Raw genomic sequence first — 25,837 nt, forward strand, 5'->3', positions numbered from 1 at the left:
ATGTTTGTTGTTTTAAGCTGCTAAATTTGGGGGTAATTTGTTACTCAACAAAAGATAATCAATAAACTCTCTTCTGACCCTGGGGCTAAAGGCCTGCTCTTCTCCAGGGAAAGGGGCCCCCATCCTGGGTCTGATCCATCTTGGCACTACAGGGGCCACCACAGGACCCAAGGGCCAAGGCACAAACCACAGACACTGGGCCAGGCTGCCTATGTGCTCACAGGCTGTTTATTTATCCAAGAGTGAGGAGGAGAGGGAGAGGATTAAGAGAAAAACCAGATGCCCCAAGGTGGGGAGCTGAGGGGAGAAAAGAACAGAAAAGCTCCTCCTCTTTCTCTTGCCTAGGACCCCAGCTTCAGATGGGGCCTCTGAGGGTGGCATAGGGGCCTCTAGGAGGACTGGCAGTTGTTGGCTGGGGTCAAGATCCCCACAGGGGCAGGTCCCAGGCTCGGAATGGCTCTGTGTACACAAAATATTTCTCTGCAAAAGGCACTGGTGGGGGTTTGGGGGGGCAACAGGGAGGCTACCCCATCACAGGCAGGATCCACTGTGTCCTGAGTCTGGGTCCCAGTTCCCAAGAATATCCCAGCCTCCCTCAGGGGCTGGGTCTCTGCACCCTTGTTCTTTTCCTCTCCCTTCCCTCAGCTCAGCGGTGAGCAGGCAGTCAGCGGAGGGCCAGGTCAGGCCATGTGGTGGACACACCCTCTTCAGGGCTAATGCATCTGGCGACCTCTAGGCCAAGAGCCCCAGACGGGTGACTTTGGCTGAGAGGAAGGAGTGGATGATGAAGACCATGGTTTTGGGGCACGAATGCAGGTCCAGCTGCTGCGGGGTGGATGGAGAGAAGGGTCAGGAGCCCCATCCAGCCTGGCCTCCAGGTGAGCACAGCCCCCTGCCCCCTCCACTCACAATCTCTCCTTCAGCGCCCCCGAAGTCCAGGAAAAGGAGACTGGCACCATCATCTGAGGACATCTGCAGCTTCTCGAAGGGCTGTCGAAGCAGCACAGCTCGGGCTGCACCTGGCTCAGCCGCCCACAATGTGAAGCCCTTGTCGATGTGCACAGAGAGGGTACAGGGACGGCCATTCCATGTGCAGGCTGCAGGGAGGGCACATGGGCACAGGGAGGATACATGGGCATGAGCACCAGCATAGCCAGCACCTTGGAGACCACAAGCCCCAGCTCCAGCCCCCACCGGCAGCTCCAAAAGTGGGGCTTGAATACCACCAGGGATGGGAGGCTCACTGTCTCTTATGCCATCTGTACATCCAGCCTGCATAGAGTCACTCCCACCCTAAAATGCAGAAAGATGGGCCCACAAAGAACCAACAGCCCACTTCTAGTCCCACTTCCAGTAGTACCAAAAGTGGAAAAGGGGAGCTTAAACTCTGCCATGGACAGGTGGCCCACTCCCTATAGAGGCAACAGCAAACCCACCAAGCATGGCTTTTGGAGATCTTAGGGACCTGCAAAATTGCCCAGTTAAACGTGAATTTCAGATAAACAGTGGACAATCTGAAGATACTTATGCTAAAAAAGTATTTTTTGTTATCTGAAATTCAAATTTAAGTGGGTGTCTTGAATTTTTTCTGGCAACCTACCCCAAGTGCCATCTCTCACCAGCAGAATCACAAAGCTAGGGCAAGAAAACCCAAGAAAAAGAGTCTCCCAGGGCCGGCCCGGTGGCGCAGCAGTTAAAGTTCGCATGCTCTGCTTTGGCAGCCCAGGGTTCACTGGTTCGGAGCCTGGGTGCAGACCTTGTCAGGCCATGCTGTGGCAGGCATCCCACATATTAAAAAAATGGAGGAAGATGGGCACGGGTGGCAGCTCAGGGCCAATCTTCCTCAAAAATAAAAAGGGAGGGGGCTGGCCCCGTGGCCGAGTGGTTAAGTTTGTGCACTCCTGCAGGCGGCCCAGTGTTTCATTGATTCAAATCCTGGGCACGGACATGGCACTGCTCATCAAACCACGCTGAGGTGGCGTCCCACATGCCACAACTAGAAGGACCCACAGCAAAGAATATACAACTATGTACTGGGGGGCTTTGGGGAGAAAAAGGAAAAAAAATAAAATCTTTAAAAACAAAAGAGAGTCTACCTACCTGGCTACCTTCCAGGACACCTGCACATCCAAAACAGAGGGCCCTCAGAGACCTCAAACCCCACTTTCTATCCCTCTCCTGAAGCATCCTGAAGAAGGAAGCTTGAATGCCCCTGGGGATTAGAGGCCCAACGCCAGAGAGGCACTCCCAGATCCACTCAGCCCACCTGTAGACACCTCCTGCACACCCTCAGCGGCCCGATGACAGCCATCCACCAGCTGGCGGGTCCAGGCAGCCAGCTCCTGTGGTGACTCCACGCTGAACAGGTGAGTGTCCACACCGTGGCGTGTGCCCGTGCGCAGGGCAAAGGAGAGCTCTGCATCGTAGGGCACTGAGCCCTTGGAGGGGCCTGAATGCACCAGCCTGGGGGCAGGGGGGGCAGAGGGCTAAGCATGAGGCCTCAGGCAACAGAGAAATAGTTCTGGGGCAAGGTGGGGAGTAACCTGGCAAGGGACTCTGTGACTCCTTCACCATCTAATGGGGGGAGATAAGCACTGATTCAGTCATAGGAAACCATCTCCTGCCACCCTCCCCCTTGCTCCCATGGCTCCAGCCATACTGGTGTCTTCAAACAGACCAAGCACACTCCTGCCTCAGCACCTTTGCACATGCTGTTCCTTCTGCCAAGTACACTCTTCCCTGATTATCTGCATTGCTCACTCTCTCACTTCCTTCAGGTCTCCGCTCAAATATCATCTCCCCTGAGAAGCCTTTCCTGACCTCCCTATCTAAAACAGCACTCCTGCCAGTCACTAGTCTGACTTTTCATCATGGTACCAGAAATTATACTTATTTTTTGTTTCAGTTGGGCTTTTGTTGTCTTTTTCACTAGAATATCATCTAGGGTACAAATTTTTTGTCTAAATTGTTCATCACTATATTCCCAGCAACAAAAACAACGCCTGGCATACAGTAGGTGTGCGATAAACCCTTGTGGCCTGCATTAATGAGTCGCTTGATTAGGTAGGCGATCCATGACCTGCTTATCCTTAGTAGCCAGCAGGCTCCTGACACATGGGCCAGAGCCCAGCCCAGAGTGAGGAGACATGGGCCATAAGGGTCTATACTCTGCAGTTTGACTCCCACTTGCTGTGTAACCTTGGGCAACTCACTGCCCCTCTCTGGGCAGCAGACGTCAGAGTTCTGGCCCTTAGCCCTCTTTTCTCCTCACTCCTCACTCCACACATACTCTTGTAGCCTCAGTTCCCCCTTGGAGCCGCTGCTAATATCCAGTCCCCTACTTTCCAGCCCTGAGCTACAGACACATAGTCCCCAGGCTTCCTAGCCAAGCTCCCTATCCGTACCCCACACACTGAACTCAACTCAGCATCTTGCTGCGGCCTCCTCCCACCCCTAGTCCCACTGCCTGCCCAGACACAAGCTCCAACCTCCGGTTCTTCCATTCATCCGGGACACCTCCCTCACCCTCCCCATCTGGCAAATTCTAAGCCTGGTTAATTTTACCACCCATGTGTCTTCCAATGCAAATGCGGCCTTTCTTCTCCATCTGCTGCCTCCACCCACCTCCACCTCCCCAGCCACCAGGTCTCTCCTGCGTGACTGCAGCAGCCTCCCAGCTTCCCTCCTGCCTCCTCCAGGGCATTTTCCAGGTGGCAGCCACAGGGATTCTTTTCAAACACTTCTTCTTTTAAAAAAATTCTTTTTTAAACCCAAGTCACCTCCCTCCCAGGCTAAAACCCTTCAACTCTGTCACAACTCTTAAGATAAAGCTAATGTTCCCTAACCAGGCAATGGAAGCTCTGCAAGATCAGGTCCTGCCAACTCCCTGTCTCATTTCTGTCCATTTCCTGCAGAGCTTCTACACGTGGGTACAGCACACTCACAGATCCATGAACAGGCCACAGCCCTTCAGGACTCTGCACCTCTGACCATGCCATTCTCTCTGTGTGAGATGTTCTTCTGCCCTTTCTTAAGAAGCAGACTTCTACTCATCTGTCAAAGTCCCGCTCAGATATCACCTCCTGCCCAAAGCTTCCCCTACCAAGCCAGGCAAAGTTAAGTGGTTCCTATAATTCTGCATCGTAAAGGCTGTTCCTGGGTCAGTCTCCCCAGCCAGACTGCTCCCTGAAGGCAGACTGCTGGGGTCAGCTCTCTGTCCCCCAAACTGTGAAGCACAAGGTTGAGCAGAGTAGATGTCAATGAAGGAGGACAGGCAGGACCTCACATCCTTCTGTTCCAAGCCCCCATTTTACAGATGAGGAAACTGAGGCCCAGACAGGGTAGAGATTTGTTTCAGGTCAGCTGGGGAATAACTCAGGGCAGAATGGGGCTGGAGTCTCCAGCTTCTGAAGTCTCCATAGAACATCTTCCCCCAAGCTCTGGGGGAGACACACACCCTCGCCTGCCCATGGATACCTGGTGGCGATGAGTGGGGCGGTACGGGCTGGCCGGCTCAGGGCCTCACGGGTCTTGGGGAGACAGCCATAGAGGAGGAGCTCCTTTTCAGTCAGCAGGGCCAAGGTGGGTGCTGTGCCCCCACTGGGCAGCTGTAGGGGGCAAGACATCAGTGAGGAGGACTGCGAAGGGAAGAGGTCAGGGGGCCAGAGTGGGGTGAGACAGTGAGGGGCAATGGGAAGGGGGTCAGCTCCAAGGAGCGGATGAGAGGGAAGGATAAGTCCCGGGCCCAGCAGGCACCTGCTCAGTCAGCCAGCCGATCTGCTTGATGTCCTGGTTCCCAGGTGTGCTAGTGGCTGCCAGCAGTGCCTGCAGCTCGTCCTTGACCCAGGGCTTCAGAGAGTTGACCTGGGCTTGGATGGCAGCTGCCCAGGATCTCGCACTAGCCTCATCCTTGGCCCTCAGGAAGAGGGTGTCTTGGCCATCTGCCGAACAGATCTCCAGATACCTGCAGGCACAAATGGGGTGGAGGGAGGACCTAGCCACTGGGCTGCAGCTGCCCACCCCTGAAATCTGGTCCAAGAAATCCCATCTACTGCTAAACAGAAGAAACCACAGGGGATGTCCATGAAAGAATCAGGAGCGACACACCGCTGGGGCTCCAGCCATAGCTGTTGGGGCCTCAGGGGGTCTAGGGATAAGAGACTATGACATACACACAAGCGTATACACACACTCTCAGACATGTGTGATAGGGACCAAAATTACCACTGTGTGAGGATTCATGATCTTGCCCATTTCTCCTGGTTTCTAAGGAAAAGGACTGGCTTGATGGGCCAGCTCCCAGGTTCTCGTTTGTGGCACATAACCAAAGTAATGTACTAATTAGGGGGACAAAAACACAGAAACTGAAGAGGCTTTACAGGCCAAGTTGGTCTACATAAAAAGAGCTGGAGGAACGAAGCAGGGAGAAGGGAGGGAGACAAAAAGCCACGTGGGCAAGTGTAGGGGAAGGGTTGCAGGGAGGTACCAAAAGGAGTCGTGACAGGGAGAGCATTTTAAAATGTCTTGTGGGCATTAAAGACTCACTTCCCTTTCGCATTTCTGTAACAGATGAAGTGGAGCAGAAACTGGAAGATGGCTCACACAATACCCGCTCCAACCACCTTCACCATCGCCCTCCTCTACTGCAGAGCTAGAAAGCAAAACACACGAATTCCCAGCCTCCCTTGCAGCTAGGGCTGGCCGTGTGAAGTTTATTTCTCTTCTCTTTGACCTTGTGACTTGGTTTGACAAATAAAATGTGGCAGAAGTGACATTCTGGCATTCTCAAGCCACCATGAAATCCAGCTACCTTGAGACCAACTACCCTGAGAGGAAGAAGCAGCTGGCCATGTGGAAAGGCTATACAGAGAGAAGCATGCTCAGCCCCTAGCTGTTCCAACCATACCAGCTGAGGTAGCAGACACGTGGGTGAAGCAGCCATCTTGGACTTCCAGACCCAGCAGACACCACATAGAGCAGAAGAACTGGCCGGCTGAGCCAGCCCAGATTATACAATTGTGAGAAATAATAAACTGCTATCTTCTAAGCCACTAACTTCTAGGATGGTTTGCTATGCAGCAATAGAACAAAACACCAGGAGAAAAGTTCCTTCGCCTTTTGCCTTCTTCCTGTCTAGAATATGGACACAGTGCTTCCAATGGTGCAGCCACCATTCTGCCTCCAAGAAGAAGAAAATCTACAATAAAGATGACAGAGGAAGCAGCTGGAAGCCTGATTCCGTGAGGCCATCCCTGAGCAGCTACAGCAGCCTAAATAGCTGACTCTTAGACTTCTTTTTAAGCCTGTGGAAAACTAAACCCCTTATTTATTTAAGCCATTGCTTGTTGGGGTTTCTGATACTTGCAGCCAAATGTAATCCTAACACTAAGTCAAAGTTTGAAATATTTTTCATTACACTTTGGACTATGTTCCTTTGACTGGGATACTGTGCTAATATGGAACCCAAGTTCCCCAGTTATATTCCAAGTTTATTTCTCCTCTCCTTGACCTTGAATATAACCCTAGTTATATTCAAGTTACACATGTAGTTACGCATGTATGCACACACATACATGCATAAACACATAAAAATATTAACACAAACACATATGCACAAATCTACACCCAAACCCATGCAAATGCTCACATAAACACACAAGCTTGCATTCACAGGCCATCTACATGAGCACATACATAGAAGCATGTATACCCATGCTTTGGCGACATCTGAGATCAGGCTGGGAACCACAAATAACCTAAGGTCCTCAGGAAGACTCTCTAAAGGGTCTCAGGAAGGACTAATACCACCTTGTCTTCACTCAACACAAAAAGCCCCTTTGGTGGAGCACCCGTAAGTGACCTGTGAATCACCAGTTCTCCCCTCATGGGAGCAGGGTGGGAGTGGGGCATCAAGTAGGGCCAGGAAATTTGGATGCTGGACATTAATCAGCCCTCAGGCCAATGTTGGGCATTTGCCTGGCACTGAACCCAAGCTGTAACTAGGACCCACAGCACAAGCCTTTTATGCTCATGCCATTTATACACCACCCCCAATACTGACATCTCACTTGATCAACATATGCCCCATTCAACCACCGCCATCACTCAGGCACCTGCAGCTTCTAAAGCAGAGAGGACTACCTGGAATGAGGGAAATTCCATCACTTCCTGGTTGTGTGATCTTGGGCAAGTTACGTCCTCTCTCTGTCCTCATCTATAAAATGGGAGTGAAATAATAGGACTTTGCTCATAGGGTCACTGTGAGAGTTAAATAAAATTGTGCATGGTAAACACTCAATAACGTTGGCTGGTATCAATCTTATCATCAATGAACTGTTAAGGGCTGCTCAGATGTGAGGGAAGGTAATCTTCCATGGCATCGACACAAATGTTGTCAGACATCTCAGAACCTCAGTCGAGTTAGAAGAGACTTGAGAAGATCACTGAGTCCAACAACCTTACATCACCATGGGGAACCTAAAGGTGGTGAGGAAAAGGGACTAGCTCTGGGAGAACCAGGACTGGAATCCAGAGCTCCTCCGCAGACCAAGTTCCTCCTCAGATGTGAACTGCCCAGAGGAAGAAGAGAGAAGCAAAGCACACCATCATCCCCAAAACTTCACTCTTGCATCCATTCAAAAAGCACCTCTTAAGCACCTACTATGTTCAGATGTTGTACTTGTCACTTACAACACAAGGGTATCTTTCCTTTGGCCGCACCCCCTAACACCAGGGCATGTCTGTCTGAGTTACCTCCCACCCCAGGCTTACCTGGGCTCCGGGTCAGTGGGGGTGCACCTCCTTGAGACATATGCCATCTTCAAGGACACATGTTTGGCATTGCTGAGGTCCTGGGGCTGGAGGCCAGGGGAGGAAGGTTGCCGCTGAAGGGGTGAGGCAGGAGGCGAGTCCCAGCCAACCGAGGTCCCACTGGCAGAATTCTTGAAATATGGTGAGACCTCCTTCATGTACTTGACTGGTCAGGGGACAGGTCAGTAGTTACCACTGTGACATGGGCTCCCATACAGTACACATCACGGTTGTCACTAATTCATTAAGAGTTTAATTTATGTCCAACACCACTATCCTCCTCTAGGCTAAAGTCGCTGACAGGGCAGTGTGGTAGAAAATACTGAACACATACCAACATCTGTTCTCTCACTTTTTCCCTGGTTTATAGACACAGGGCACCTAGAAGAAAGACTACATTTCCCAGCCTCCTTTGCAGCTAGGTATGGCCATGTGAGTAAGTTCTAACCAAGCAAATAGAAGAGTTTAGACCTTCAGGATGGCTGCTTAAAGGGAATGGACAACAGCTGCAGCACAGCAGTAAACGATCACTGAGATGGGAGTCAGGAGATGTGACTGCTCTGTCACTGTCCCATTGTTTCCCTCTATCTCTTCAGTCCTCTCATCTGCAAAAAGGAGGGATTGAAGCAGACAGCCCTGTGGCAGAGGCTACTAATTGTCCTTCAATATAGTGACAGTCTCCCAGTTTAAGACTTCATTTTCCAGGCTCCTTTACACCTATAAGTGACCAAGTCTGGCCAATAGGATGAGAGCAGAAGAGATGGATTCAGCTACCAAATTCTGCCCATCAAAGAAAGGGGCATAGCCTTCCTTTCTCCCTCTTTTCCCCTGACAGGGTTGAGCTGGCTAGAACACAGACTGGTGGGGCACCATCTTGACTATGAGGACATGAGCCACACTCTAAGGAAGGCTGACCAACAAAACAGAAATAAATGGATGCTGACATTTCAGAGATGCCATGTCAGACTTAGACAGTTACTTAAGAAAGCAAGGAGCTTCTATTATATTTAAGCCACAGTACTTTATGGATCTCTTAGTACAGCAGCACAGCTTGAACCCTAACCAATATAGGTACCTAGGGGCCCCCTTAGCTCTGACCAATCATCACTGAGTGAGTATAGTAGACTAGATTATCATTCTAGATTAGCGTTGTCCAACAGAACTTTCTGCAATTATATAAATGTCTACATATACACTGCCCAGTACAGTAGCCACTAGCCACATGTGGCTATGGAGCACTTGAAATGTGGCTAATACAAATGAGGGACTGAATTTTTAATTTTTATTTAATTTTAATTAATTTATAATTAAATTCATATAGTCACATACAGTCATATGGAGCTAATGGCAACCATATTGGACAGGAAAGTTCTAGAACAACAGTCTAGACCTACTTCCCTGCCCAACTAACCTATAAAGTCACGTTCTGATATGTGACCCTGCCCTCCTGGCCATGCTAGTTGGACCAGGGGTGAACATTGGACCCACACTAGGCTCCCCAAATTGAGACTGGGAGAGATCCTAGACTGGGGACTTGAACAAACTTGAATGATATGGGAAAACCACTATCTGCTCCGGGGACAGAGAAGGGGGAAAAGCTACTCAGTAAAGAGATAAGATTAGTGGAGACAGATGTTAAGAGACAGAGGGAAGGTCAGCAGGCACCTGCTCATATTCCAGTTTCTAATATTCGTCCTGTAGAAAGTCGAACTGCCATCCCAACAGCAGTTCTGATATTTACAACCAACAGAGTCTTGATTGGGGTCTGGATCCCATGCCTTTCCAGAAAAGGAAGATCTCACTAACAATGGTAGCTAGAAGTGCAAGGCAACATGATAACAGGGTTGATCTGAGAAGAGCTTGGTGGGAGTAGAAAGATTCAGAGACAAGTCAGTTTTCTTGAGCACCTATTATGTGCAAGGTATTTGAGTGGTCCTAGGACTGGGATGGTAAACATCTGACATTTGTGCTACCACTTCTTTATGCCTTGTTCATGGTAGATATCACTAATCAATCATGGTGTTCTACAGCAGCCATTATCAAGCAATTAAGGCTAACAGGTAATAAAACATTCTGGTCATTCTTGCTGTATCAATTAGAAGAGTTTGGCTGCAAATAACAGTGCCATAAGCAATACAGATATTGATGATTTTACTTAACAAGAAGTCTAGAGAAAGGCAATTTTGGGATTGGTTCAGTGGCTCAAGGACACTGGATTCAGAGTAGGCCTCTCTGCCATTCTCTTGGTCTTCCTCACATGACCACAAGATGGCTGCCACGGCTCAAGCCAATCATTCCTTGCATGACAAAACCCAAAGCGGGAAGAGAAGAGACAGCAGAAAAACTGTCTCCTCACACCTCCATCTTATCAGAGAGGTAAACACTTCCATGAAGCCTCATATCTCATTGGCCTGACTGGGCTGCATGCCCATTTCTAGCACAATCCTTAGTAAGAGGGACCAGTCATGAGTTAGACCAATCACAAGTCAGCCTCCGGGGTTGAGCATATTTCTTCCCAATAAAAGCAGGCTTCTGTTAGCAAGGAAGGAGGAGAAACAGTTGACAGGCAGGCAACCAACAGTGTCTGCCACATTTGCCCTGGCATCTGGACTGTTCCCAGTTCTGATGAACAATGTCCCAGTCTCCCCATCTCTAAAAGCTACTAGGAAAACAGTGTGTATGTCAAGGTGGTTAAAAGACTTGCCCAAGCACTGGGCACTCTTCCCGCAGCCAGGCTGTCCCTCTGCTGCCCTACTGAAAGGTGCCTATGCACCTTTGGCCCCCTTCCTCTCCCCTGGAGCCACCCCTGCCCCCACGGCCATCTGGCTCACTAGCCATCTGTGTTTGCAGTGAAGGCCCAGGCAGCATGCCCTGCCTGTGAGTGGACAGGCCAGGAAGGCATGAGGAAGCAGTCCTTGGCCTAGCTCCCTGGAAGAACCAGACAAGAAGCTATTTCTGTTGCAGGAGACTGCCCCTGAAGCATAGATAGGATCCAAGGCAAACAGAGTGAAAGTGAGAGGGAGTGACAAACACTATCAGAGTGGGAAAAGAAGTTATGTTGAAAACAAAGGCAGTTTTTTTGAGAGAACTAGGCACAGGCCCGAAGTTTGGGAACCAGAACTAAAATGACTCATCCTCAAAATTACAGCAATGACTTACCCCAGGACTAACTATCAAATTATGTCTCAAGGGGCAATAGAGGTCAGACCAATCACAGCCTGCCTGACAGCCAAATCATTTCCTCCCTTTCTCCTTGCTAACAGAACCCTGAGTGCCACAGGCTTGGCTTCTCCCCAGCCCAGGCGGAGGGTCTTGATTGGACAAAGCTAATCATGATCATTCCATCCCTCTTGCTTGTGATTGGTTTAGAAAGGGGCAGATAATACAATTCTGGCCAATGAGATGGGAGAGAAAGTACAATCCCTTCCCCTCTCCTCTAACCTTTAGAAGTTGCTGAGAGAGGAGTTGGTCCTAGAGGAATGATCGTCACTGTTTGACCACAATTGAGGATGGTGAGGCCCTAAATTAATCTACCCTTGAGCCACACAGCCTCAAGGTATTCTTGAAGAAAACACATTTTCTTCAATGTTGAAACCTCTTTGAATTGGGTTCTTGTTACTTGTAGACAAAAGCATCCTAACACACCTCCACTGTGGTGCAACTGCTACATCTCCCTGCTAAGACTGGCCATGCCCCTCCACTGCTCAAAGTCCTGCTCTGGCTCCCCTGTACCCTTCACTCAACTTCAAGGGTCTCCAGGACCTGGGTCTTGCCTACCTCTCTGGCTTCACTTCCTGCCACACCCCTAACATCATCCTCTAGTCCAATTACACTGACCTCCTCAGAGCTCTCAGAAGCTGTATGAGCTTCCAAACTTCCACACCTTTGAAAATGCAGTTCCCTCTGCATAGAATGCTCTTAGTACATGGTTTGGAGACAGGCACTCTTGGATTTAAATTCCAGCTCCAGCACTGTTTAGCTGTGTGACCATGATCAAGGTAATTCACCTCCCTGGGCCTCAATCTGCTAGTCAATAAAAGAGGAATAACAATGTCTACCTTAGAGAGATGTTAGAGTTAAATGAGATGATGTAAAACATGTGGCACATGTTAGGGACTCAAGAAATAGGAGTTTCTTATCTATCAGCCTCCCCTGCCCACATTTCTTAGAACTCTGTTGTGATTTTGTGTGTTAGGGCTGTCTCTCCCACCAAAATGGGAGCTCCTAGAGGACAGAAATTGGGCTTGATTTGAACCCAGAGTATGTGTTCCATGAGTGGAGAAATAAATGCCAGGGCAGGACAGGTTCATTCAGCAGGAAGGAGAAGGTACCACAACCCAGGAGGTCCAGGCTCAGCTTGAACATCACTCCTTTAGGCAGCCTTCCCAGATGCCTAGTCTGGATCCATCACACTCTTCATGTCTGCAGTTCCCTAGACCCCACATGGGGTCTGTGTCCCCCACCAGAATGGGAGCACTGTGAAGGCAGAGGCCTTATCTGACTCATCTCTGCACCCCCAAAATGCAGCAGAAATCTCCAACGCTACGTGCTCAGTAAATGAACATTTGTCACCTTTGAAGCCAGGAAACTGCTAGAGCCCCTGCTCACCCAGGCCATCCCAGTACTGGGTCCTCCTCCTTTCCCACATGAATATGCTATAAATGGACAGCACTCCAGCTGGTGCCCAAAACAGGGCCTGGATTTCACAAACCAATCAGCTTGTCCCAGAGTGGGGGTGGGGTCCTAGGGGCCCCAGAGTGTGGCCATAAATAGCCCAGCTCTGAGGCCTCCTCCCCACTCTGATTTCTGCCTGAGTCACCCGACCAGACAGGGCGGGGCTGCCCAAAGGCAATGGTCTGGAGAGCTGAGGGCACAACCATGGCCCTGTGGCCAGCATTCCTGAGACTCCAAAGATAGGCCCAGCTGGTGTCCACACCCTCCCCAGCCAAACCCCTGGCCCAGAAGCCTGCTAAATCAGTGACACATGGGCCTCCTCAGGGAAGCTGAGACAGACACAAACATAGGACACGCTGCCCCAGCTCTGCTGGGTCTTCCAGCTCTGCTAAGGAGAGAAGCCAGGACTCGGGCCTGGCCCCAGGGAGCCAGGAATAGATTCCACTAGAAACACAAAGAACAGAGACAGGGCAGGACCATTCTCCTGGCCCAGTACAATTGGGAGGGAACATATGTGTTGCAGAGAGAAACGGATGCATCTGTTTTGGCGCAACACGGTAGACTCAGGACTTATCCCAGCGCTCAAAAAAAGTTTGTGACTCAATGTCCTGGCTCTGAGTCTTGGCTGAAGCCCATCCTCTAAGCTCAAGCTGTTCCTTGTCTGTTCAGTGGTTGGTCACTTACTTGCCCTTGCCTGAAATTACATGATGTATCCATTTGTTTACTACTCTACGGCCTCTCTCCTCCAACCAAAATGTCAGTTCTGTAAGGGCAGGGACCTGTTTTCTTGTTCACGAGGGTATCCTCAGTATCTAGAATAGTACCTGACATATGCAGGTAATCGGCAAGTAAGAAATTTGTTAGGGGCCAGCCTGGTGGCGCAGCGGTTAAGTGCACACGTTCCGCTTCGGCGGCCCAGGATTCACCAGTTCGGATCCCGGGTGTGGACATGGCACCTCTTGGCAAGCCATGCTGTGGGAGGCGTCCCACATATAAAGTGGAGGAAGATGGGCACGGATGTGAACTCAGGGCCAGTTTTCCTCAGCAAAAAGAGGAGGATTGGCTGCAGATGTTAGCTCAGGGCTAATCTTCCTCAAAAAAGAAAAATTGTTAAATGAATAAATATTGTCAGGCCTGGGGCTTCTCCGCCTGGAAAGAGAACGTTGAATGTGGGCTCTGGATTGAGGCAGGCTTGGGTTTAACTTTCTTGCTCTGTGACCTCAGACAAGTGACTTGACCTCTGTGAGCCTCTATTTCTTCATCTTCATAATGGGAGTAAAATAGATCTACTTCCCAGAGTATTGAGATTCAATATTTGTAAAACCCCTTCCCTGTCTAGCACAGAATAAGTCTTCAATAAGTACAGACATGCACTGCTTAAGGACGTTTTGGTCACTGACAGACCGCATATACAACAGTCATGCCATAAGATCAGTCCCATATGGCCTAGGTGTACAGTAGGCTATACCATCTAGGTTTGTGTAAGTGCACTCTATGAAGTTCCCTCACTGACAAAATCGCCTAACGACACGTTTCTCAGAACGCATCCCCATGATTAAGTGATGCATGACTGTAGCAGTGTGGTTATTATTTCTGCTGCTGTTCTCAGCATGATAGTATGGGGATGGGCACAGGATGCGGTGACAGGCAAAGATTTCAGTGCAAGCCCGGTCACTTGCTATCTAGAATCCCAAGGTTTCTCTGAGCCTCAGTCTCCTGGCTATAGACCGGGCACTGATGCGCCAGCTCTCTGAGTAAGGCATTGTGAAGATTCAAGTCCAGGCTGCCCACCCGCCCACCCAGGGTGGTGTGGAGAGGACATAGGATTCCAACAGGCCCTGGAAGCGATGACCTTTAAGGTCCCACTGGTCCAGCAAGGCTGGGCTATATATAGTTCCCAGGCCCTGGCAGGCCCTTGTGGCAGGGCTGACCAACGGAGCCTGGGCTGCCACACTCAGGGACAAAAATCTCACCTTACTATGCCCTTGTGCAGAATGGGGGGCACCAGCTACCAAGATCCTAAAGGCACGTGAACCCTTTGACCTAACAATACCCCTTACAGGAACTCCACTTCAGATTAATGCTCACAGGTGCATGCAGCGGTCACAGCTCCATTGTCTATGGTGCAAGAGGCTGGGAACAACTTGAACATCTGTGAACAGGGGCTACTAAATACAAGATGGAGCTCCCTGACTGGCAGACCACTCCGTCTTGTTCATGACTATGTCCCCGGAACCCACATCAAGTCCTGGTACAGAGCAGGGGCTCAGTAAATACTTTTTAAATGAATGTACAAATCTCAATAATGGGATATTATGCAACCACTAAAAGGAAAGAGATGGAATTACGTGTACTGAGTTGGAAGGATGTCCTTAAGTTGTTAAATGAAAAGAACAAATATGGAAACTTTCTGGAAGCATGAGAAAATATCAACAGTAGTTATGTTTGTCTGTTTTTTTTGTTTTGAAGGAGAGTGCCACAGACTTTGAAGGTATTTCGTTTTTTTAAAGTATGCTTTTTTTGGTGAGGAAGATTGGCCCTGAGGTAACATCTGTTGCCAATCTTCTTCTTTTTTATTTTTCTTCTCCAAAGCCCTAATACATAGGTGTATATCCTAGTTGTAGGTCATTCTGGTCCTTCTATGTGGGACACTGCCACAGCACGGCCTAATGAGCAGTGCGTAGGTCGGCGTCCAGGATCCAAACCGACAAATCCCAGGCCGCCGAAGTGGAACACGCAAATTTAACCACCCGGCCGCAGGGCCAACCCCAAAAGTGGTTATGTGAGAATTGCTGTGCACTCTCCTGGGGGTTTTTTTATAAGTGTATATTACTTTTTACATTTTTCAAAATCTAGTTTATTTTTCAAAAATATACCACCACATTCCATCTTAGCCAGATTTCAGATAAGGCTCTCGTCAGCTCAGGAAGTGTTCTATGATCTTAGTAATGGGAGAAAAAAGCACTTATTGAGCACCTACTATATACCAAGCACCAAACTGAACTCTCACAAACACACCTTCCCCTAACTGCACCAATTCAATGAGATGGATCCATGTCCTTATTTAACAGTTGAATAAATTGAATAAACTGAGTCTCACAGGGGTGACATAACTTGCAATGCAGTATAGATTTTTTAAGAACGTGGGTTTTGGCATCTGACAGATCTGATCACAAATTCCATCTCCGCCACTGTGTGACCTTGGGCAAATAGCTTCACCTCTCTGAGTTTCAGTGTTCTCATCAGTACAATGGGATGAACAATGTACTAATTCACAGGAGTGATTTTGAGGATTCAATGAGATAACAAATGGAAGGCACTTAGCACAGTGTCTAGCACATCGTGGGTGCTCAATAAGCAGCAAACATACCATCACTAGTATTATCATCACCATTATTATTTCCTCCACCACCATCAGCAGCCAGGCTCACACAGTGAATCAAGGCCAGAACCTGCCTCCAGAGCCCCATAAGCATTTTAATCAAAGAGCCAGGGAACAGGCCAGGGCTAGATTAAGCCCAATTTTGTCTGTGGGGAGTCACATGGCCAAAAGCCTTGTGTGCGTGTGTGCGTGTGTGTGTGTAGCCAAATAAATGCTTCCTTGAGAACAATGATTAGAACAGGTCTTTGTAGCCATGGGAGGACTAGATAAGGGGCTTGATTCATGACTCCTCCCAGGACAGGAGTCCCTCAGGCTCACGGCATCACTCAGCTAAGCCGAGTAGGGCGGCCTCAAATTAGCTGCATCCATTAATAACATCCCACTTTTGACACTGGTGATGCATTCAGCCAAATTTGGGTAAAGACACCTGGCAGCATCTATCTCCCAGGAGAAAAGCCAGCAGGGGCCTGCCCTTGGAGTTCTGAGGATTCATAACAGAAGCTCTCAGGAGTCAGGTAAGCCCAGCTTGGGCCTTGAGCTCCACCTTAAACATTTAAGAAAGTCAACTTCAACTGACAAGGTTAAAGCTAAAGTAGAAAGGGTCAGAGATGTACCCTAGTGATCATTCCCAAATGCTCACCCAGATCTAACGGGTGCTGGGCTCAGTGCCAGGCCTGGGGCTCAGAGACAAACTACCCATGGTTCCTGCCCTCAAAGACCTTTGAATTTACTGCAGAAAACAAAAATGATGCCGCAGCTGCTGTGATGATGATAAAGGTTGACATCTATGGAGTGCTTCCCGTGTGTAAGACAGTGCGCTATGCACTTCAAACACATAGTCTCATTCTTATAAATAGCAAATACAATAAATAATTGAGTACCTTCTATGAGCACTGGCCTTGGCATGTTACATGCGTTATTTTTTAATCTTGCAAATAATCATGCAAAGTAGATATTACCCAAGGCTGAGGTCACAGTGGCCTTTGCAACACAGTGGCCTCAGTTTGAATTCTGAGTCTGTCAACTTAATAGTCATATGACTTGAAAAAGTTATTTATTTTCAACAAATCTTCATGATCTTGTCCGTAAAGTGAGGATTATAGCAATTCCTATGACTCTGTGCTGCCTTTTATCATGCATATTTATAGACACGCTACTCTATGCCTATATATTTTAAAAGCCTACATAAGGTACATGTGGGATGCACTTTCCATACTTTGTACAAAGTACTAAAAATGACTTTATTTTTACTGTCCTTTAGCATTTTTTAAAGATTGGCATCTGAGCTAACAACTGTTGCCAATCTTTTTTTTTCCCTCTTGTTCTTCTTCTCCCCAAAGCTCCCAGGTACATAGTTGTATATTCTAGTTGTGAGTGCCTCTGGTTGTGCTATGTGGGATGCTGCCTCAACAGGGCCTGATGAGAGGTGCCATGTCCGCGCCCAGGATCCGAACCAGAGAAACCCTGGGCCGCCGAAGCGGAGCACGTGAACTTAACCACTCAGCCATGGGGCCAGACTCTAGTATTATTTTTTAATGCATCACAGGTTCACTGTTGTCTCTGTCTTGCCAGCCACACTGGGGGTGGAGGCAGGGGAGGCATTTGACTGTCCCTCCCTTTTCTCCAGGCCTGGTCTCCAAGGGCCCAGGCTGGCCCTGGCTCCAGGTCTGTGCACACAATGAGCCTCTCTAAGCAGCAGAACAGGCGTACCGGCTGCCAGCTGGGGCCCAGACTCTGGTCACAAACACATCCCTATGGCTGAGAACAGGCTCAAGACATTTGTGCAAACCCTGGACCTAGTAGAAAAAAAGGTCCAGAAGGCAGGCTGGGGTTACTGAGGCCCAGCTGAGCCCCTGACTTAGGTCAAGGAAGTAGGGCTCTGGCTAGCACCCAGGGTTTGCTGGTAACATCTGTCCTTCTAGGATATTCCCAGGGGGCTCTGTACCCATTGAGCCCTAGGCCTCAGGAAAGACGCCCAGCTGCCCTGCCAAGTTCACATCCAAAGGACAAGCCACCTTTCCATGGCCCCTGGGAGGTGGCCTCAGGAGTGGGACCAGTGACTGGGCTCCAGTGGGGAGCCTTGGCCCAGAGAGGCTCCCAGGAGCCTGGCTCCAGACTAGGGCAGCTGCCAGGCCCTTAGCTGCTCCACAAACTCCCCCAGATCTCAAGGACTAACCACATCCCACCATCCTAGCTCCCTCACATTCTCCAAGCTTCTCAGCAATTCAAAGATTCTGACCCCAGTGCCTGCCACCACCTTGCTCCCTTGGGTGGAATTACCTCCTTCCACAAGCCTCTGGGCCAGGAGAGCAACTCAAAACAGACTTCATTTAAGAAAAAGCTGTAAACTAACCAGAAGTCCACAACCTCTCGACTCTTCCTCTTACCCAAGCCTGCTTAGGTCAAACCACCACCATCTCCCCCCATACATGGCCCAGCCTCCTCATCGCCATTCTGCATCTGTTTCTGCCTCTCTCCAAACCAGGCTGATGCTGCTAAAGCCCAGAGTTGACCATGTGAACCTCTGCTGAAAACCCTTTAATGGTTCTCCGTTTCCCTCCAGGGAAGTTAAATTCCTTTAGCCTGGCATTCAAGGCCCTGTAGGATCTGACAGTCTGAATAGGCTCCTCTTTCTCCACTCCTTTCCTCACACCCTAGGCTTAGGAAAAGCTGAATTACTTCTCAGGCAATTCCCCAGGTACGTCAAGTCATTTTACCCCTCTCCGGTTTTGCTCACACAGCTCCCCTGCCTGGAATGCCCTTCCTCCACCCCATACCCACATCTGCTTACTGTTCATGAAGTGCCAGCATCCTCTCCTCCAGGAAGCCTTTCCTGACCACCCAGAGAGAAGTGACCACTGCCTGCTCCAACCCCTGGACAGACCCTATCTCAGAACCTGTGACACGCTGGTGATCTGGTAAGTTTGCTCAGCTCTCTCCCCCATGGGACTGAGAGTCCCATCGAATCCACTGAGCAGAGCAATACAAAGGGAGGGGAAGAGAAAGAGAAAGAAAAAGAGGGCTCTCATCCAAAAGGGAGGAATAATACAGGAAGATTATAAACAACTTTATGCCGGTGAACTTGACAACTTAGATGAAATGGACAAATTCCTTGAAAGATATAAGCATCAAAGCCCATTCAACAAAAATAGATAATCTAAATTGCCCTATTAAAGACACTAAAAAAACACAGTTAAAAACCTTTCTACAAAAGTGGCTTCCCTGGAGAATGCTACCAAACATTTAAGGAGGAAATAATACTAAGTCTATATAAATACGATGGGACAGGAAGGGAGTTACACGTATAGAGTGCCTACTATGTGCCAAATCCTATGCTGGGTAAGAGATGCGTCAGGCTCCACCTGGGGCAAGGTTTGCCAAGGAAAGCCCTTATCCTATGAGAAGTCTCAGAGAGCATAAGCGCTGGAGACCCTCAGTCCTGGGATGGTACACATGTCACTTGTCTTTCCTACTGTACCCACAGGTAGACATTGCTAATCAATTCCAGCTCCTTTTTGCTGAGTCCAGACAAGACCTCCCAATCCTTCCAAATATGGAACGCCCAGTAGCCACCACGGAAGCTGACACAAAATGAAAGCTATTGCTCATCTCTGATCTAGTCTAATCCCAACTGATATGGAAACTGAGGCCCAGAGAAGGCAAGGGTCTTACCCAAGGCCAGAGATTCATCACAGAGCAGACAGGATTTTAGAAACTGACATTTAAATAGTTTGTGTGGAGGAGACAGTGTTTATATTTTGTCTCCCCCACCAGATGGTGAGCTCCTTAAGGAGAGGGCCTGGGTCTGGTTTAGCTTCTGACCCAATGTTCTGCAAATCAGGTACATAGCAGTTGTCTACAAGGTTTCTTGGCTTAGTGAGGAAGGAATGGATGAACGAGTTAGAGAGAAGCCTTGGGTATCAGCTTCTAAACCAGGAGATACTTTAAGCATCCAACATTCAGAGATGCTACGTTCTCAGAATGATCCATGCTGAGAACCCAGATTGAGACATTCTCAACCTAAAGGTGGGAGGATGACGGGGACTAGAAATCTGTCTACAGTAGAAATCTTACCATCTATAGACTAAACTTTTAAATAGTAGAAACTAAAAGAGCTTTTCAAGCCAACCAAAATATGACATTTTGATGAATTTCAACAGTTTCAAACTGTATTACTGCTATAAATGTCAAAGTAATGAGGGGTCTGGGGGGAAAAGCTCCTATATCCACGTCATTTATGTGTGATCTTGTTATCTAACTTTGCTGTTAAAATATGATTGATATACTTAAGCTTTTAGGGAGCAAATACTGCAGAGTCGGCTTTTTTTAAGTATTTATATATTTTTAAAAGGACCAGTAGCATTGAAATAGATATACTTAAAATGTAAAAATAAAACAAAACTGAGAGACAACTGAGGTTGGGGCCACAAGAATGCCAACGATTACCAGGGACCCACAGCCCGTTTGCCTTGTGGCTTCCTAGAGACCCATCTGGACAAACAAAGGCGACCTATCAGGATCGGGGCTCAGCTCAGCAGCTTCACTAGCCATGGCATTCTCCCTCAGCCCCCGCCACCTCCCTGTGCCTGTTCTGGGCCATGAGCCAAAGACACATTCCTCAGGCCCCCACAGCTTCCGGAACTGACAGAGTGGAGTTTGAGGGAAGGGCTGAGCAAAGCAGAAACCTGGGAGAGACGGCAAAAGGCAGACATGGGACAACCATAGAGAGAAGCCTATAGCGACCAATGGGGAAACTGAGGCCCAGAGAAGGCAAAGGTCTTATTCAAGACCATACGGTGAGGGGATAGTGGAGGGGAACCACCAAGGTTGCCCCCTAAAAAGACTCCTCTCTGATCCTTGCTAGAAGTATTTGATGTCCTTCTACATAAAGGCCAAATACTCTCCCAAGGGAGGGTGGGTCTCAGGGTTTTAGGGCCCCTGAGTACTAGAAGAATCTGGAGTTGAGAGCTCTCCTGGTTCCTCAGGAAAGAATCTTAGCCACCCCTTCTCCAGTCCCTGTCCCTCTTTCCAAGTCACTCACTGGATGGCGGATCCTACCATGGACATTTTGTCCTGTTCACACAACCCAGCAAGGCAGATGTCACATCTCAGTTTTACAGATGAGGAAACTAAGGCTCAGGGAAATGAAGTGGCTTGTCCAAGGCCACAGAGCCAGGCAGTGGGAGCAAGGAAATGACAACCAGGTCTGTCTGGCTCTGTGCTGACTCTCCCCACCACCACCCCACACCGTCTCAAGGCAGGTCTCCAAGTTCTGTTTCTGTTTTCAACCCTGCCCTCCTCTTAGCTCCCATTGCTTGAGGCCTGGAAGAGGTAGGGACGAACTGAACATCCCGGGGTCCCCAGCGCTTACCCTCCAGCACCACTTCTTTGCCTGTCTTCTTCAGGGCTTGCACCGCCTCATCATGGGTGGCAGAAGAAAGGTCTTCCCCATTCACGGACAGGATGGCATCCCCCACAAAGAGGGCCTCTGTCTGGTCAGCTGCCAGGCCCTTGAAGATCTTGGAAATGAGAATAGGCATCTTGTTCTCCCGGCCTCCTGCAAAGGCACACCAAGAGGAAGAAACTCCAGTGAAATGAAGTGGCTTGGGAGTCACGTCAAGGCAAAATTATTTCCAAAGGCCTCCTGCAGTGCCCAGCCCAGTGCTGGGAAGAGGGGATAGAAGATAAAGAGAATCTCAGAGAAGAGTCTTACAAGTTTGGGGCGCTAACAATACTTATAAGTCATTTTCTGAATTCACAATGTCATAGTTTGGGCATTGGATCTTTTGGTTAAATGCTTTGGGTGTTCACCAGTGTTTGAGTAACTTACCAGGTACTTCAATGGCTTTTGTTTAAATTATTTTGGATTTTAAGCAATTTTCCACAATGGGGGAACCCAATGATACCCCCTAATCTGGCATTAAGATAGAATTCAGCTATTGCTACGGGCCCAAAGAATCTCTTTAGCATCAGAAAGTTTTACAATCCAGAATCCAGGCTGGAAACCAAGGCCTAAAAGTCTAGAGACATCAAAAGCCTATCTCAATTGCATCTCTGACGCAAAAAAAAGCTAATACATTTTACTGAATTGCTTTACTGCTAAACTCTTAAATGTCCTTTTAAATAAGAAACATTAGGGGCTGGCCCCGTGGCCGAGTGGTTAAGTTCGCGCACTTAGCTTTGGTGGCCCAGGGTTTCACCGGTTCAGATCCTGGGCATGGACATGGCACCGCTCATCAAGCCATGCTGAGGCGGCATCCCACATGCCACAACTAGAAGGGCCCACAACTAAAAATACACAACTATGTACCGGGGGGCTTTGGGAGAAAAAGGAAAAATAAAATCTTTTAAAAAAAGAAAAAGAAACATTAGTTCCATGTACCAAGTGCCAAGCAGTGTGCTAAATGCTTGCAGCGTTGTCTCATTGCATCTTCACAACCACCAATTACACAGGCATGCTAGTTTCCTACCAGGAGCACTGAAGTGTGGAGAGAAGCCCCCTGCCCAAGGTCCTCCAGTTAGGTAGTGGCAAAGGCGGTATTTGAACCCAGGTCTCCTGGCTCCGGAACTAACACTCTTAACCCTATGGCAGACTGCAAGTCAAATCCTCAGATATCTCACTACTGGTCCATCCCCAGAATACTGAAGATGAGGAACTAGAGGCCCGAGAGGAGAGGTCATTATTCCAAGATCACACAACAAACTGGTAGCAGAGTGGTACTGGAATGCCTCTCCTGACCTCCACACAGGCCCAACGATTTGCTCGTTGCACTGCACAAGCTTGAGGCCTAGGAAAGGAAGGGGTTTCTATTTATATCTGTCCTCCTCCCCCTGAAACTAGGGACTTCAGTTCAGTTTGAAGCTATGATCATTCCTGGCTGCCTTGGGGTGGGCTGGACCCTAGAGGGGAGGTCACCATGGTAACAGGAGCCCAGTCTCCAACCATGAAGGACTGAATGGAGCTGGTACTTCCCCTGACGCCTCCTAAAAGAATCTTCACCCCCTCCCCCGACCTGGGAATACAGAGCTGGGAAGTAAATTTATGTGACCTTGGAAAGTCCCTTCTCCTCTCCAAGTCTCAGTTTGTCCATTTGCACAATGGAACTCTATGAACTCTAAGTGCTTTCCTACTTTGACATACTGAGTGTACAGTTTCTGGATTGATCTTTTGTCCTATCACATGCTGGAGTTTGGAGGCAAGACTGGTGCTCACTCCCTGGCTTCCCTATTTCACCCTTTTCGATGCTTTGGTTGGCTTCCACAGGGAAGAACCAACTCCCCTGGGCACTCTCTAGCGTCCTGATAATTGAGGTTCAAATCTCAGTTCTGCCATTCGATGACTCATGATCCTGGTTAAAATCATTTTACTTTCTGAGTCTCAGTTTCTTCAACTACAAAATGGGAAGTATGCTCCCTACCTTCCACCCCTTGTTGCCGGGATGAAGTGGATCACGAGCCTAGAATGCGGGGCACAGCAGTCAGCACACAGTGCTGGCTGAATGACCACTATCGCCAACTCCTCACCCAAGCCAAAGGGTCTGGAGGCACCAGCAGTGAACAGAGTCACTACTCTGGGAGGGGGAACTGCACATCCAGGTGATCCAAGAGCTGAGAGCTTTCCCAGGGCAGACAGTACTCTGCTAGGAGCTGGGCCCCTGAGAAGCAGATAGGTAGGAACCGCGAATCCAATAGCTGGGGGTGTGCAGGGATTTTAAGCACTATGGTTAGTTGCTTTGGGAGTCTCTCCTGACCTCCATTTTTTTTCTCATCTAACAGCAATAATTAACTAGGCCCTACTATGTGCAACAGAGTGAGTACTTTAGAGTCCTGTTTTCACAGAAACATCACAACTCTATCATTATCCTCATTATATGGTTGAGGAAATTGAGGTTCAGAGATGGGAAGCAACTTGTCCAAGTTCACACAGCTGATCCTGGACTCAAACACAGTCTGGTTGCACCCTAAAGAAAGCTGTCAGTCTTGGGCGCTGGGAGCTCTCAAGAAGAGTAGTGACTTTATGTCCTCCCCTCTCAAACCTGTATGGGGCCAGCCCAGTGGCACAGCGGTTAAGTTTGCACATTCCATTTCGGAGGCCTGGGGTTCACTGGTTGGAATCCCAGGTGTGGACCTACACACCACTTGTCAGGCCATGCTGTAGCAGGTGTCCCACATGTAAAGTGGAGGAAGATGGGCACAAACGTTAGCTCAGGGCTAATCTTCCTCAAAAAAAAAAAAGCCCCATGCAAGATAGAGATGGTCAGATCAGGAAACTCAGGGGCCGGCGCGGTGGCGCAGCACTTAAGTTCGCACGTTCCGCTTCTCAGCGGCCCGGGGTTCGCTGGTCCGGATCCCGGGTGCAGACGTGGCACTGCTTGGCAGCCATGCTGTGGTAGGCATCCCACATATAAAGTAGGGGAAGATGGGCACGGATGTTAGCTCAGGGCCAGGCTTCCTCAGCAAAAAGAGGAGGATTGGCAGTAGTTAGCTGAGGGCTAATCTTCCTCAAAAAAAAAAAAAAAAAAGGAAACTCAAACCCAGCTGTCGGGACCCTCTCCTGGCCCCCTGTCTGTGAGACTAGCCTGTGCTTTCACCTATCTCCCTGATTCCCTATCCCTTCTCCGCGCCCCTGCTGTGCTCCTGACTTCAGGCCTTCCCCTTCGCCCCCAATCTTGATTATGCCTCACGGACTTGCCCTCCCTGCCCTAGCAGCCTCTCAGGCCTCAATCCTCTTTCTCCATCCTTTGCTTTCCTGGGGCCCCTCTTGTCCTTGATGCCCACGCAACCCCTGAGAGGCAATCCCCTGAGATCTCTATGCTTCCACACAGAACTCCCCACCCACGTGTCCTTGGTGCGCCCCCAAACCCCTCCACACCTGTGCCTTCCAACTGAGACCTCTGACCCTCCCAAATGCCCTCCGACCTTGGTGCTCCCCATGCCCTCGGGTCCATCTGTCCGCTCAGGCCCCCTTACCCCAGACAGAAGTCCTCCAACTCCACGTCCTCGGTATGCTGCCAGCCCCCGCAACCCCTCTGCCCTCGGCGGCCCCACAGACGCCAGGACCCCGTGCCCTCGGTGCCCCCGCGCCCACCTTTGATGCTGATGCCCAGCCCGCCGGCGTCGGCCTTGCGCACCGTCACGCGGCGCCGCTGGAGCAGCAGCGCCTCGGGCAGCTGCGGGGGCGCCGCGCCCGGCTCGGCGGCGCCGTTGAGCTGCCCGGGCTCCGGCTCCCGCGGGGCGCCGAGCTCCGGGTCGGGCTCGCCGTCGGCGGGGCTCACGGTCAGCGTGTCCTCCGCCAAACTGAGCAGCACCCGCTGCCACCGCTCGCCGCCGGCCCCCGAGCCCGCCCCGGCGCGCAGTTCCAGCAGCCCGGTGCGGGGGGCGCGCCTGCCTGACGCCATCTTCGCCTCCGAGCCCCCGGGCCGCCGCGCTCGCCCTGCCCCGCCGTGCCCGGCCCGCTCGGCCCGAGTGCCCAGGGCAGAGGGCAGCGGGGGCCCGACTGGGCCAGCCGCCACCCTACCCCGGGCCGCCGGGGGTGGAGCCTCGAGGGGCGGGGCTACATGGGGGTGTGGCTAACCGCGAGGGGCGTGGCCGCCGGCAGGCTCGCGGGAGGCTGGGGCGGGGCCCAGGAATGGAAGGATGCTGTGTGAGACCATTCGGGGGGTGGGATCATAAGGCGTCGGGGCGGGGCCACGAAGCAAAGAGAGGAGCAGGTGAGGTGCGGAAAGGGCGCTGGGGCCACAAGGGGGGCGGGGCTTCGTGTCGGGGGCGGAGCCCTAGGATCCGGTGGAGGACGCTCGGCGCTGGGCCTGGCCGTCGAGGTCTCGGACCGTGGCTCACGGACGTAGGAACACGAGAAAAAGAGACATGGTTCCCGGTGCGAGGCTTTGGGCGTGGGGGTGGGGCTACATATGCCAGAGCGCTGGACTCCAGGGACAGAGCTTGAGTGTAAGAGGTAGACCCGGCTCCACGAAG

General features: G+C 50.1%; 1 protein-coding gene across 1 annotated transcript; it reads right to left on the minus strand.

Moving 5' to 3' along the window:
* Window positions 1-212: 212 nt before the first annotated feature.
* Window positions 213-25,379, minus strand: SNTA1 (syntrophin alpha 1). The gene is made up of 8 exons (XM_046679693.1): window positions 24,954-25,379; window positions 21,237-21,422; window positions 7,771-7,975; window positions 4,756-4,963; window positions 4,477-4,607; window positions 2,267-2,463; window positions 910-1,097; window positions 213-825 (listed from the first exon to the last, which is right to left on the minus strand). Exons 1-8 carry the CDS (start codon window positions 25,261-25,263, stop codon window positions 733-735), a joined length of 1,518 nt encoding a protein of 505 aa, XP_046535649.1. The 5' UTR covers window positions 25,264-25,379; the 3' UTR covers window positions 213-732.
* Between the last annotated feature and the right edge of the window lie 458 nt (window positions 25,380-25,837).

This window comes from Equus quagga, chromosome 12, assembly GCF_021613505.1.
Source record: "Equus quagga isolate Etosha38 chromosome 12, UCLA_HA_Equagga_1.0, whole genome shotgun sequence".
NCBI lineage: Eukaryota > Metazoa > Chordata > Mammalia > Perissodactyla > Equidae > Equus > Equus quagga.

Excerpts from the sequence above, each read along its gene's own strand:
- SNTA1 (XM_046679693.1), bottom strand. The coding sequence starts at position 25,263 with ATGGCGTCAGGCAGGCGCGCCCCCCGCACCGGGCTGCTGGAACTGCGC. Across the intron at positions 7,976-21,236 it reads CAAAGAAGTGGTGCTGGAGG|TCAAGTACATGAAGGAGGTC; the intron begins GTAAGCGCTGGG and ends TCCCCTGACCAG. Across the intron at positions 1,098-2,266 it reads TGTGCAGGAGGTGTCTACAG|CCTGCACATGGAATGGCCGT; the intron begins GTGGGCTGAGTG and ends CCCTCCCTGCAG.